Here is an 11,041-nt window from a genome sequence, read left to right on the forward strand (position 1 = left end):
GCGGAGAAACTCAAGTCCTGCCCGCCAGGGAGCCAGGCTCAGGGATTCCGACGCCTTCCAGGGGTTTCCTCTGCGGGCCGCCTACTCCCGGCAGTAGATTCAAAGAAACGCAGGAGGGCAGAAAAGGGGAGAGGCAGGAGCTAAGGCTCCGCCCCCGGCCCGCAGGCCCCGCCCTCATCCCGGGGCCTCTCCGCCAGCCACGCCTCTCCCTCCCCTGCACCGGCCGCTCTCGTAGGCCCCGCCCCCGCCGCGCCTGTCTCCTCCCCGTCCTCGCAGACCCCGCCACCGCCGCCGGCCGAGCACATTCGGCTTCCAGCATCCAGAAGCCGCCCCTGCCGCGCCGCCTCCGCCCTGGGGCTACGGCTTCCAGCCCGGCCCGCCCGGCCCGCGGGCCATGGATCTCCGAGCAGCGGATCGAGAGCAGGCGGCGCGCCCCAACCTGCCCGCCCGGTTAGCCCCCGGCCGGGGGAGGGGGCGGTGGAATCTGGGAGAGGGTGCGGAAATCCCTTGTCCTTTCCCGCCCCAGGCCTCTCCATTCGTCTCGCGGGTAGTGAGGTAGGAGGGATGCGGTGGGAATCAGGGCCCCTGGTTCTATCTGACCCAGACTCGATGGGTGACCTTGAGCCGAAGGCTCCCCCTCTCTGCCTCTTCTTCCCCTCTCTGCCTGTTCTTCTTCCCCCTCTGCACAGTGGGGATTGGATTGGCGGGAGATTTCCCAAAAGTCACCTGTTCCAGTTCCTTTAGGATGGGGACAGTGCTGCCCGATGTTTGGGGACTTTAAGGTGTTTGATTCCCAGAAGCCAGCTGCCTTGATCCCGGCCTGTACCCTCCCCTGCCTCAGTTTCCCTGAGTGGTTTCCTAAGAGGCCTGGGACCTAGCTCTCAGTTTCTGGGTCTTGGCAGGTGCCTGGCTCCCATCCCTTCCCAGCCTGAGCCCTGGAGACAGCAGCCCCCCGGCTGCTGAGCGGCAGCGACAGCATGAAGGCTCCGGTAAGTAGCGGAAGGAGGAAGGCCTGCTGGGGACTTGGAGGTGGCTTCCGGCACAGCGGCCTCGGTAGCCTCTTCCACCCCAGGACTGTCGCTTCTGACCCCACTGCTCCTGAGCTGAGGAGAAGGGCATACTAGCCTCAAAGTCTGGCCCTGATCTGGCAGACTGTGGCCCCAGGCAAGTGCGTTCCCTGCCTGGTTTCAGTGCCTTGCCTCTCTCGGCTGTAGCATGGAGATAATCGTACTGCCTCTTGTGAGCATCCTCGAGGGCCCCCAGGTGGGGCACCTCCATGGGAGTGGGATGTGGTGTGAAAGTTCATTTTACCTGCTCTTGACTTTATTCAGGAGCCCCTGGTTGTGGGAGAGAGCTCTGGATGTTGGGGACAGTGAACCACAACTGCCTGAATCACGGTCTCTGGGTCCCTGTGGGCAGGGGACCAGGTGCCAGGCAGCGCCTGAGGCCTCAGGGGTAGAACCCCCTCCCCCACACAGTTGGCCACACAGAGATTTATTTTTAGAAGCTGATTTGGCTTGTGGGCAGAAGGAGGTGGGCCTCTGGCAGGATATGCCTGGCGGGGGATGGTGGGGGCTTCTTTCTCATTTCTGATTTTCAAAGAGCGTCAGCCAGTTGCTAGGTGATTCTGAGGGGCACCAAGGGGAGACTGGGAGAAAATTGGAGCCCAGAGAGGCACAAGTGGTGACCAGGTGGCCCAGCACATGACAGCAGCCCCAGATTGTGTTCCCCATCAGGCAGCCCCTCCTTGAAGGCTTGATGGGGGCATTCACTACGTCTGCCAGCAGGCTCAGCCACAGGTGGGCGGGGGCCAGTGGGCCAGGAGGGCTTCCTGGTTCAAATGGCCTTCGGCACATGGTTTCTGGAGGTGGGAGCCTCTGGGCAGCAGGTTTCAATTATTGAAACCAGTTCTTGAATGATGCTTCCCTTGCGTCCCCCTCTGCCATCCTCCTTACTCACCGCAACTGGTGACCCGGATCGTGATCATTAGCTGGGGCATGGCCACTGAGTCAGCTGGGGGAGGGCACAGGGGCAGTCTCAGCAGTCCAGGTCTGAAGGGGGCTGCTTGCCCTTCCGATGGGCAAGTCTCCTGTCTTCATGTGCACAGTACTTTACGGTATACAGGGCACTTTCACCACTGTCCTCACAGTAAGTTCACAGACCGGGTGTTATCGGCCCTTATTTTGTAGAGGAGGTAACAGGCCCAGAGAGGTAGAGAGTCCTACCCAAGGCTGCACAGTGCACCTAGGATTCTGGTTAAGAGCTTGAGGCCCCAGCCTGCTTCTCTCTTTCCGGGTGGCCTTGAGCTGCACCCTTCATTCCCAGTTGGTTTCCTTGTCTAGAATATGGGGATAGTAACAGGGCTTATATCCAGGGCCTCCAGGGCCCTGAGCCTGGCAGCCCAGAGGAAGGCCTGGTTAACAGAGACTGTGGACCCTGCTGATGTTCTGGGAGCTACTGAGCTGGGATTTGGACCCATGAGGCTGGGGTGCAGCCCCCCTGCGGAAGCCTCTAGGAGCCGCAGGCACCCCCACCCCCATCCCATGACCGCTGTCTCCCCCAGGGCCGGCTCCTGCTTGTCATCCTGTGCTCCTTGGGCTTCTCTGTGGTCTATGTCCTGCTGTGCTGCTGGGCCTGCCTGCCTTTCTGCCTGGACTCTTGCCTGGACCCCCACCTCTCTGCCAACTTCAGGCCCACCGTGCCAGGGCCCCTGCACTTCAGTGGCTATAGCAGCGTGCCAGATGGGAAGGTGAGTTGTCCGGGCAACATGACGAGGGCAGTCCTGGCCAGACTGCCAGGGTGCCCCCCTCAACTCTCTGGTGGGTAGTGAGAACTGGGCTCATGCAAGGGCAGCCTGGACCCCAGGCTTGGCTACTCTGCTCACCAGCTGTGTGATATTGACCAGTCACTTCACCATTCTGACCCCCAAGTTCTAAGAGAAAATGGCTTTTTTATTCAACAAATATTGGCTGGCTGCTCTCAGCTGGGTGTAGGGGATAAAAAAGGTGAGTTGGAGAGGGTGGCCTGTCACCTGGAGCTCCCAGTCCAGTGGGGGAGCCAGACACCATCACATTGTGGGGACAGGTGTGTTCTCTGCATCTTTATTTTTATTTATTTATTTTTTTATTTCTTTTTTTTTAAAGATTTTTAAAAAATTTTTTTCCTTTTTCTCCCCAAAGCCCCCCAGTACATAGCTGTATATTCTTCGTTGTGGGTCCTTCTAGTTGTGGCATGTGGGACGCTGCCTCAGCATGGTTTGATGAGCAGTGCCATGTCCGCGCCCAGGATTCGAACCAACGAAACACTGCACCGCCTGCAGCGGAGCACGTGAACTTAACCACTCGGCCATGGGGCCAGCCCCTCTCTGCATCTTTAGATTTAACTGTCTACACACACAATCCAGTTGTTCAACAAGTGGGTGTTTGGTACCTTGAGTCTGTCCTGCCTTGTGCTGATCGCTGCTGAGAATAGAGACGACACAGACAAAAGTCACGTCAACCCCAGAGTGCTCTCTCTCATGGGGACACAGGGACACTGGGGCCCAGGGGTGATGAGGCAGCTGTGGCCCCTGCCCCACGGCGCCCGCCTCCCCATGCTTGCTCTGCCAGGCGTGGTTCAGAGCACTTCCCACCTCTCACCGTGATTTCAGGGCCCCACATGGCCGGTTTCTCAAAAGCATCCCACGTGGACGCCCGGTGCAGAGAGCTCCCAGTTCTGAGTTTGATGGCTCCCTGAGTGTTGGTCAGAGGGAGGTGTGCTCAGGGCCCCTGGCTTGGCAGGGACCTGTTTCAAGTCTCTGCCCCTCTGAGTCACTTGCCTCCTCATCTAGAAGAGATCGTCGCAGTTTCTGTCTCTGTCCGGCAGGATGTTTCACGGATGGTGTTCAGATCAGCTGCTGTGTAAATATTTGATCAGGATGCAGAAACAACTGGGTGGGGCGGGCAAGCTCGAGTGCCCCGGGTTTGGCCAGGTGGGACAGATGGCGGAGTGGGCAGGGGGATGCTGTCCCATCTTCCGTGGCAGTGGCCACTGTTCATTTCAGACACTCAGGAGACGTGGGCCCAAGGTGGCCAGATCCTCTGGGTTTTCTAATTGAAGTGGGAAATCCAAGTTTTCAATGTCAAAAGGACTAATTTTAATAAACTAAGGATTAATTAAAATCTTTTTTTTTTTAAGATTTTATTTTTTTCCTATTTCTCCCCAAAGCCCCCCGGCACATAGTTGTATATTCTTCGTTGTGGGTCCTTCTAGTTGTGGCATGTGGGACGCTGCCTCAGCGTGGTTTGATGAGCAGTGCCGTGTCCGCGCCCAGGATTCGAACCAACGAAACACTGGGCCCCCTGCAGCAGAGAGTGCGAACTTAACCACTCGGCCAGGGGGCCAGCCCCTAATTAAAATTTTTAAAGACCTTGTGTGGGACAAGCAGAACACCTGGGGCCGGTGGTGACCTTGGATCTGAACAGACCGCAGTTGTCCAGGACAGGTTCAAAGTGAGGGCAGAATAAGGAAGCCTTGTTCATTACTGAGGTGTGGGAAATGAGCCTGTGCGTCCTTAAATCGACATTATGTCAGATAAAAACGTCTCTGAGTGGGATACGAAAGTGTGTCTTTTATTGACTGGAATTAATTTTCCCACATCCTTTCCTGGTCCCCCCTAAACTACGTCCCACTAGGAGGGCTCAGAGGCGTGGGGTGGGGAGCAAGTCCTTTTCTGGGAGCCCTGATGCCCACTGAAGATTTGCAGTCGTGTTGGCTGAGCTTCTGTCTCTTGGGGACAGTAAGATGGGAGTTGGGCCCTCACTGTACCCTAGGTCTGTGTCCATCACTCTCCTGGCATTTTTTTTCCCTTTTTTTTTTTGAGGAAGATTAGCCCTGAGCTAACATCTGCTGCCAATCCTCCTCTTTTTTTTTTTCAAGATTTTATTTTTCCTTTTTCTCCCCAAAGCCCCCTCGTACATAGTTATATATTTTTAGTTGTGGGTCCTTCTAGTTGTGGCATGTGGGATGCTGCCTCAGCATGGCTTGATGAGCGGTGCCATGTCTGCACCCAGGATCCGAACTGGCAAATCCCTGCGCTGCTGAAGTGGAGCGTGCCAACTTAACCACTCAGCCACAGGGCTGGCCCCCAATCCTCCCCTTTTTGCTGAAGAAGACTGGCCCTGAGCTCACATCCGTGCCCATTTTCCTCTACTTTATATGTGGGATGCCTGCCACAGCATGGCTTGCCAAGCTGTGCCATGTCCACACCCTGGATCCTAACTGGCGAACCCCGGGCCACCGAAGCAGAACGTGCGAACTTAACCGCTACACCACCGGGCCAGCCCCTTTCCTGGCATTTTTAATTGAGTCCTCACAACCTGGTCAAGTAGATGCTATTTTCATCCCCATTTCACAGATGAGGGAATTGAGGCTCAGAGAGGCAAAGTGACTTGCCTAAGGCCACACAGCTAGGAAGGGGCAGAGCCAGGATTCAGCCTCGGAACAAGAGGTCCCCAGTGCTGTCATGGGCACTAAAGACTCTGCTTTTTTTTATAGACTGGACACAATGTGAGTGGGGCTGGGGCAGAGGAGGAAGTGACCTAGGAGTGATTCTGAAGAGCTGAGGCTCATGTTTACTTAAACACATTTTTGCCACCTGGCCTTTGCCAGGCACTGCTCTAAGAGCTTTATAAATATTTGCTATGGAACCCAAATAAGGAACCCATGAGGCAGGGCCTTTTAGGGCCTCAGCAATAGGGACAAGAGCCATGGATATGGCTGACGAGGAAGCATGGGACTCTGAACGTAGAATTTTAGCTCTGCCACTTGCACTCCATATGACCTTGGGAAAGTCACTCCACCTGCCCAGCCTCAGTCTCCTCATCTGCAAAATGGGTTGATAAAGTACTTCGAGGTGATGCTGGGATCAGGCAAGGTCAGCGGGCGTTACTGGGTGGAGGCGCAGGGGCTGGAAGCTGTGTGCCCATGCCTTTCTCTCTCTCCGTCTCTCCCGCCCCCTGCAGCCGCTAGTCCGAGAACTGTGCCGCAGCTGTGCTGTGGTGTCCAGCTCCGGCCAGATGCTAGGCTCGGGCCTGGGTGCCCAGATCGACGGTGCTGAGTGCGTGCTGCGCATGAACCAGGCGCCCACCGTGGGCTTCGAGGCGGACGTGGGCCGGCGCAGCACGCTGCGCGTGATCTCGCACACGAGCGTGCCGCTGCTGCTGCGCAACTACTCATACTACTTCCAGCAGGCCCGCGACACGCTCTACGTGGTGTGGGGCCAGGGCAGGCACATGGACCGGGCGCTCGGCGGCCGCACCTACCGCATGCTGCTGCAGCTCACCAAGATGTACCCGGGCCTGCAGGTCTTCACCTTCACCGAGCGCATGATGGCGTACTGCGACCAGGTCTTCCAGGACGAGACGGGCAAGAACCGGTGAGCCTGGGGCCGGCCTTCTCCGGGGGCTTCTTGTCCATCACGGGTCTACTCCCTCAGGTGCTGAAAGTTGGCAGTGATGAAGGCAGACCGCTCCTGCCCTCCACTAGGGGGCAGGAATCAGAGGCCTTGTCACTCATCGATCGTCACATAAGTCAGGAATCCCAAAATGACGGTGAGGGGCATTGGGCCTTGCGAGCACACGTTGGGGAGCACTGCCTCATGTGGGGCTGTGTCAGGGAGCTCTTCCCTCTGGAGAGGATGCTCTGAGATCTGAACTCGTCTCTGAAGTCCCCTTCAGATAGTACAAGTCACAATTACAGTACTAACGGCCCCGTTCATCCACCAGGCACTGGGTTAAACACTTTGCATTCAAGATCTCATTTTACCCCACAGCCAAGGAGTGCTCCGAATCCCGCCGGCCGCCGCCTGCGCACTCCGGCTCCTCCCCCCTCCTCCCCAGCTCCAGAAACACAGCCGCCAGCCTCTAATTTTCCAGCCAGAAATTTGGGTTTTGCTCCCAACTCCCCTCGTTCCATCACCTGCCACATGTTATGGGCTCTTGAATCTCCCTCCGTGCCCACGGGTGCCACCTTGACCGAAGCCTCCATCTTCCCCTGCCCTTGCTCCACCCCTCACCGGTCTCCCTGCTGCCACCCTCGCCCTCCACAGTCTGATCTCCAAGCACCCCAGTGAATTCATCCCGTCAGTCACCTGCCCTCAACCCTCCAGCAGCTTTACTTCTCATGGAGAATAAAGTCCAGAGTCCCACCTCCTCCCCTTCCCTGCCCTACAAGCCTTGTATGATCTGGCCCCTGCCTGCCTCCGTGACCTCGTCTCCCTTCGCTCTCCCTCCTCTGGCCACACTGGCCGTCTGGGCTTCCTCAGACGTCCACACTGGTTCTCATCTGCAGGCCTGTGCTCATGTTGTTCCTGCTGCCTGGAATGTTCTGCCCCCTAATCTCCCTGTGACTGACTCCTTCTGACCATGCAGGCCTGAATGGAATGTCACCTCCTCAGAGAAGCCCTCCCTGACCACCTCATCTGATGGAGCACCTCCCACTTGACAGTCTTTTCCCTGTTCCTTTGTCCCCTGTCCTCTCAGCAGTCCTCTCCTGGCCGTGCCCTCCCTCGAGAACCGTTAGCGCTGGGTGTGGCCCTTTCCTACTGACACGGCCTGGGAGGTGCGCGGTTTCAATGAACGAACCACCCCTAACCCCTCTGTAGAGGTGGGGGTGACTGGCCCTCGGGGAGAGTAACCAGTGCTGGTGCCTTGAGAGAGCTGACCCTGCGGGGCCACACAGCTCCTTGCTCCGGGTTTGGTGTGGGGACCTGGGGGGTGCTGGGCTGACAGTGTTCTCTCCCCATAACCACTTACAATTATCCCCATTTCACAGATGGGTCACTGAGGCTCAGAGAGGTTCCTGAGCCAACCTGATACCCCAGAGCAGATTCAGGGTTCAAATCAAAGACCTTTGGACTCCAGACAGTCCCCTTTCTCGCTTTCAACCAGATGTGGAGAGGCTGTGGCTAGGGGCCCCGCCATCGTCCGGGGGTTTGCTCTAGCCCTGCGTGGGTGGTGAGGTGTTCAACAGACCCGGGTTTGTGTCCAGGCCCACCTCTTGCCCACAGCTGGCCTTGGGCTGGCACTGTCCCCTCCCCAGCCTCCTTCAGGGCCCTCTCTCTAGGGGTCAAGGTGAGGGGCCCCTGGCTGGGAAGGTGACCAGCGCTGGCCCTTGAGAGAGCCGAGGCTGCGGCCGCCCGGCAGCCCCTTGCTCTGGGTTGAGTGGGGCGGTGGCCTGGCTGACTGCGTTTCCCTTCCCTGCCAGGAGACAGTCCGGCTCCTTCCTCAGCACTGGCTGGTTCACCATGATCGTTGCCCTGGAGCTGTGTGAGGAGATCGTAGTCTATGGCATGGTCAGCGACAGTTACTGCAGGTCAGGCCAGCCAGGCCCTGGGTGGGAGGGGAGCTGGGGAGGCTGGGAAGACCGTGGGCCCCTGCGCTGGCCTCCCACCAGAGGATCTAGGAGCTGTGGGGTGCAGGGCGTGTGGCCTTCCTGATGGGCGGCTGGGGCACAGACATCCCTTGGGCCTAGTGCCCGGTAAGAAAGGGCTCAGAGTATGGGACAGGCTGGATGTCACCCTCTGCTCCGCCAGTATGGTCTTGGGCCAGTCGCACGGCCTCCCAGAGCCTCCATTTCCTCATGTATAAAAGAGAGGAAATAATTCACCTTCCTCAGAAGCTTGGGAAAACATTTAGAGAATAATCTACCAAGCGGTTACCACAACACTGGGGCCGATCTATGTTTCAGTAATGTACTACGTCTAAGTTTTTTCTTCTGATATTATTATATTTCAATAGTATAACTAACAAGTTCAGAAAGGGCTCCATGTCTTCACGCTCTGTTCGTTTTGGAACCTGTTTGTGGAGCACGTAGGCGAGATGGCAGGAGCCCGTGAGCCCTCTGCCGTGGCTCTTGGCCCGGCCTCCGGCGTGCACAGTGCCACTGAGTAGGTGGGTGTGTGGGACTGACAGCTCTGTGCCACCAGGAATGAGGGTCCCTCGCTGTGAGCCCATTACCAGTCTTCATCGTTCTTGACCTAAGGACTCAGCCCACAAGGTGGATATCACCGGCCTCATTTACAGATGGGTTATTGAGGCTCACAGGGTACGTTTCTGGCCCAGAGTCAACCAACTTGCAGAGTCGGGGCTCGAACCCTGGCCTTTGGGATCCACAGTGTGCCCTGCTTCTCCCTTGTCTGTCCTGGCCCACCCCGGGACCAGGCATGGGGCTCCGTGGGCCTGTAGTACCTGGGGAGGGGTGGTTGCGGTAGGTGCAGGGTCTGGTGGGAGGCGGGCAAGTTCTAGTGGCCCACGCCCATCCCTGTTCCCCACCCGCAGGGAGGAGAGCCACCCCTCAGTGCCTTACCACTACTTCGAGAAGGGTCGGCTGGACGAGTGTCAGATGTACCTGGCACACGAGCGGGCGCCCCGCAGCGCCCACCGCTTCATCACTGAGAAGGCCGTGTTCTCCCGCTGGGCCAAGAAGAGGCCCATCGTGTTTGCCCACCCGTCCTGGAGGACCCAGTAGCCACACCGCCCAGCCGGCTGCAACGCCTTCATGAGGCTTCCTGAGGTTCCATCCACACTCCACCAAAAACATTTAATTTATGGATCCTGCCCCCTGCCACATGCCAGCTGGACCTAGGTCCCTTCCTGCCCTGCCCTGGGGACACTTGGAGCCATCTCAGGCCTTCAGACTTAAGGAGGAGAAGAAGGGGCCTGTGATGGCCTTTGTACCCTCCTCCCCACCCCCGCTCCGAGTAATTGAATCTTCATTTGGGGGTTCATCCCACCTCCGGGTCTGTCCAGTGGCCTTTGCCCCTGGGGCTGATGGTGCCCGCTCACCAGCATCGTGACCTTCAACCTTGCACCAGCCCTGGTCCTTCCCCTCCACACACCTCCCCACCCGCCTTTGGTGCCACACTTCCCAGGCCGGTTGTCCTGGTCAGGGCAGGCCAGAGCTTGGGGCTCATTGGGCGAAGGGGTCTTTGAACTGTGACTGCCAGGGCTGCCTCTGGAGTGTACAGGTAAACGTCTGTTTTCCGGAAGCCTGTCTTGAGTGTGGTCACATGTCTGAGGCTGGGCACTGGGGCTCCTCTCTCTGCCACAAACCCATAAAACTGTTGACTCGAGGGCAGGCTGTGTCCTGGGGCCCCTCCCCAGACTCACAGCTAGCTGGGCTTCTATCCATTTAATCTGCCGGCGTGTTTCTTTCCCAAGAGCCTACCCCCTTCCCCAACAGGTCAGGGAGTCTGGCCCCCTGGCTGCACTTGGCACAGGAAACGCCCAGCTCATAGGTTTCCATGGGACCAACTGCCACCCTGCACCAGTGGGAGAAGAGTCTGGGGCCTGGGAGGAAACAACTCAGGGTGGGAGGGAAATTCCTCCACCCCGTGTCACCCTCTGGTCTGTGGTCACATTCCAAGGACCTTGCCAGTTAATTCCCTGTTAGCTCTGGATTTCATTACTGCAAGAGAGGACAGTGGAGGGCAGGCCCGAGGCTCTGAGCTTCAGTTTCCTCGCCTATAAAGTGGGAAAAGCAGGCCCACCAGCGAACAGTTAGCAGGGGCGTGCAGTCACCCTGCAGGGCCGGGGTGGGGGGTGGGTGGGGGCCCGCCAGTGTTAGCCCGTTTTCCAGATGAGCCAGGAGGACCTCAGGCTCTCAGCTGGGAAGGAGCCCCGGGGTTCCAGCTTCCAGCTCCAAGGATCAGGGCCCCCTTCATGGGCGTGTGACCTGTGCAGTTGCTCGGGGCCCTCTGCTTAGCTTAATGCTCTGCTGTTGCCGACTTGAAATTCTTAGTTTTTTGTTTTAACAAGAAGCCACGCATTTTTATTTTGCACTGGACCCCACAAATGATGTAGCAGGTGGTGGCAAGGAGTCTGACTGCCCTGGCGTGCCCCACCTCCCATGCCCAGCCTTCTCAGAGCCTGGGGACCTGGCACCCGGCCGGCCGACAGCACTGCCTTTTATGCTCTGCCTCCCTCACACAGTGCCAGGCGGGCCCAGAAGGCTCTGCAACCATGGGAGAGGGGAGGAGAGCCTTGAGCTAGGGAAGTAGGGG

General features: G+C 58.0%; 1 protein-coding gene across 2 annotated transcripts; it reads left to right on the plus strand.

Annotated features, from left to right (window-relative positions):
- The first annotated feature begins 247 nt into the window (after nt 1–247).
- On the plus strand, nt 248–10,027 carry ST6GALNAC4 (ST6 N-acetylgalactosaminide alpha-2,6-sialyltransferase 4). 2 transcript variants are annotated; one of them, XM_014863629.3, is made up of 6 exons: nt 248–450; nt 903–989; nt 2,564–2,749; nt 6,003–6,415; nt 8,245–8,352; nt 9,318–10,027. In XM_014863629.3, exons 2-6 carry the CDS (start codon nt 978–980, stop codon nt 9,505–9,507), a joined length of 909 nt encoding a protein of 302 aa, XP_014719115.1. In that variant the 5' UTR covers nt 248–450; nt 903–977; the 3' UTR covers nt 9,508–10,027. The 2 variants fall into 2 exon arrangements, with proteins under 2 accessions (XP_014719115.1, XP_014719116.1); XM_014863630.3 differs by having other exon boundaries at nt 290–555.
- Nucleotides 10,028–11,041: the final 1,014 nt, after the last annotated feature.

Source organism: Equus asinus, chromosome 10 (genome assembly GCF_041296235.1).
Source record: "Equus asinus isolate D_3611 breed Donkey chromosome 10, EquAss-T2T_v2, whole genome shotgun sequence".
Lineage (NCBI taxonomy): Eukaryota > Metazoa > Chordata > Mammalia > Perissodactyla > Equidae > Equus > Equus asinus.

Coding starts and splice junctions, on each gene's coding strand:
- ST6GALNAC4 (XM_014863629.3), top strand. Junction 2,750..6,002: donor GCAGCGTGCCAGATGGGAAG/GTGAGTTGTCCG, acceptor CGCCCCCTGCAG/CCGCTAGTCCGAGAACTGTG. Junction 8,353..9,317: donor GTCAGCGACAGTTACTGCAG/GTCAGGCCAGCC, acceptor CCCCACCCGCAG/GGAGGAGAGCCACCCCTCAG.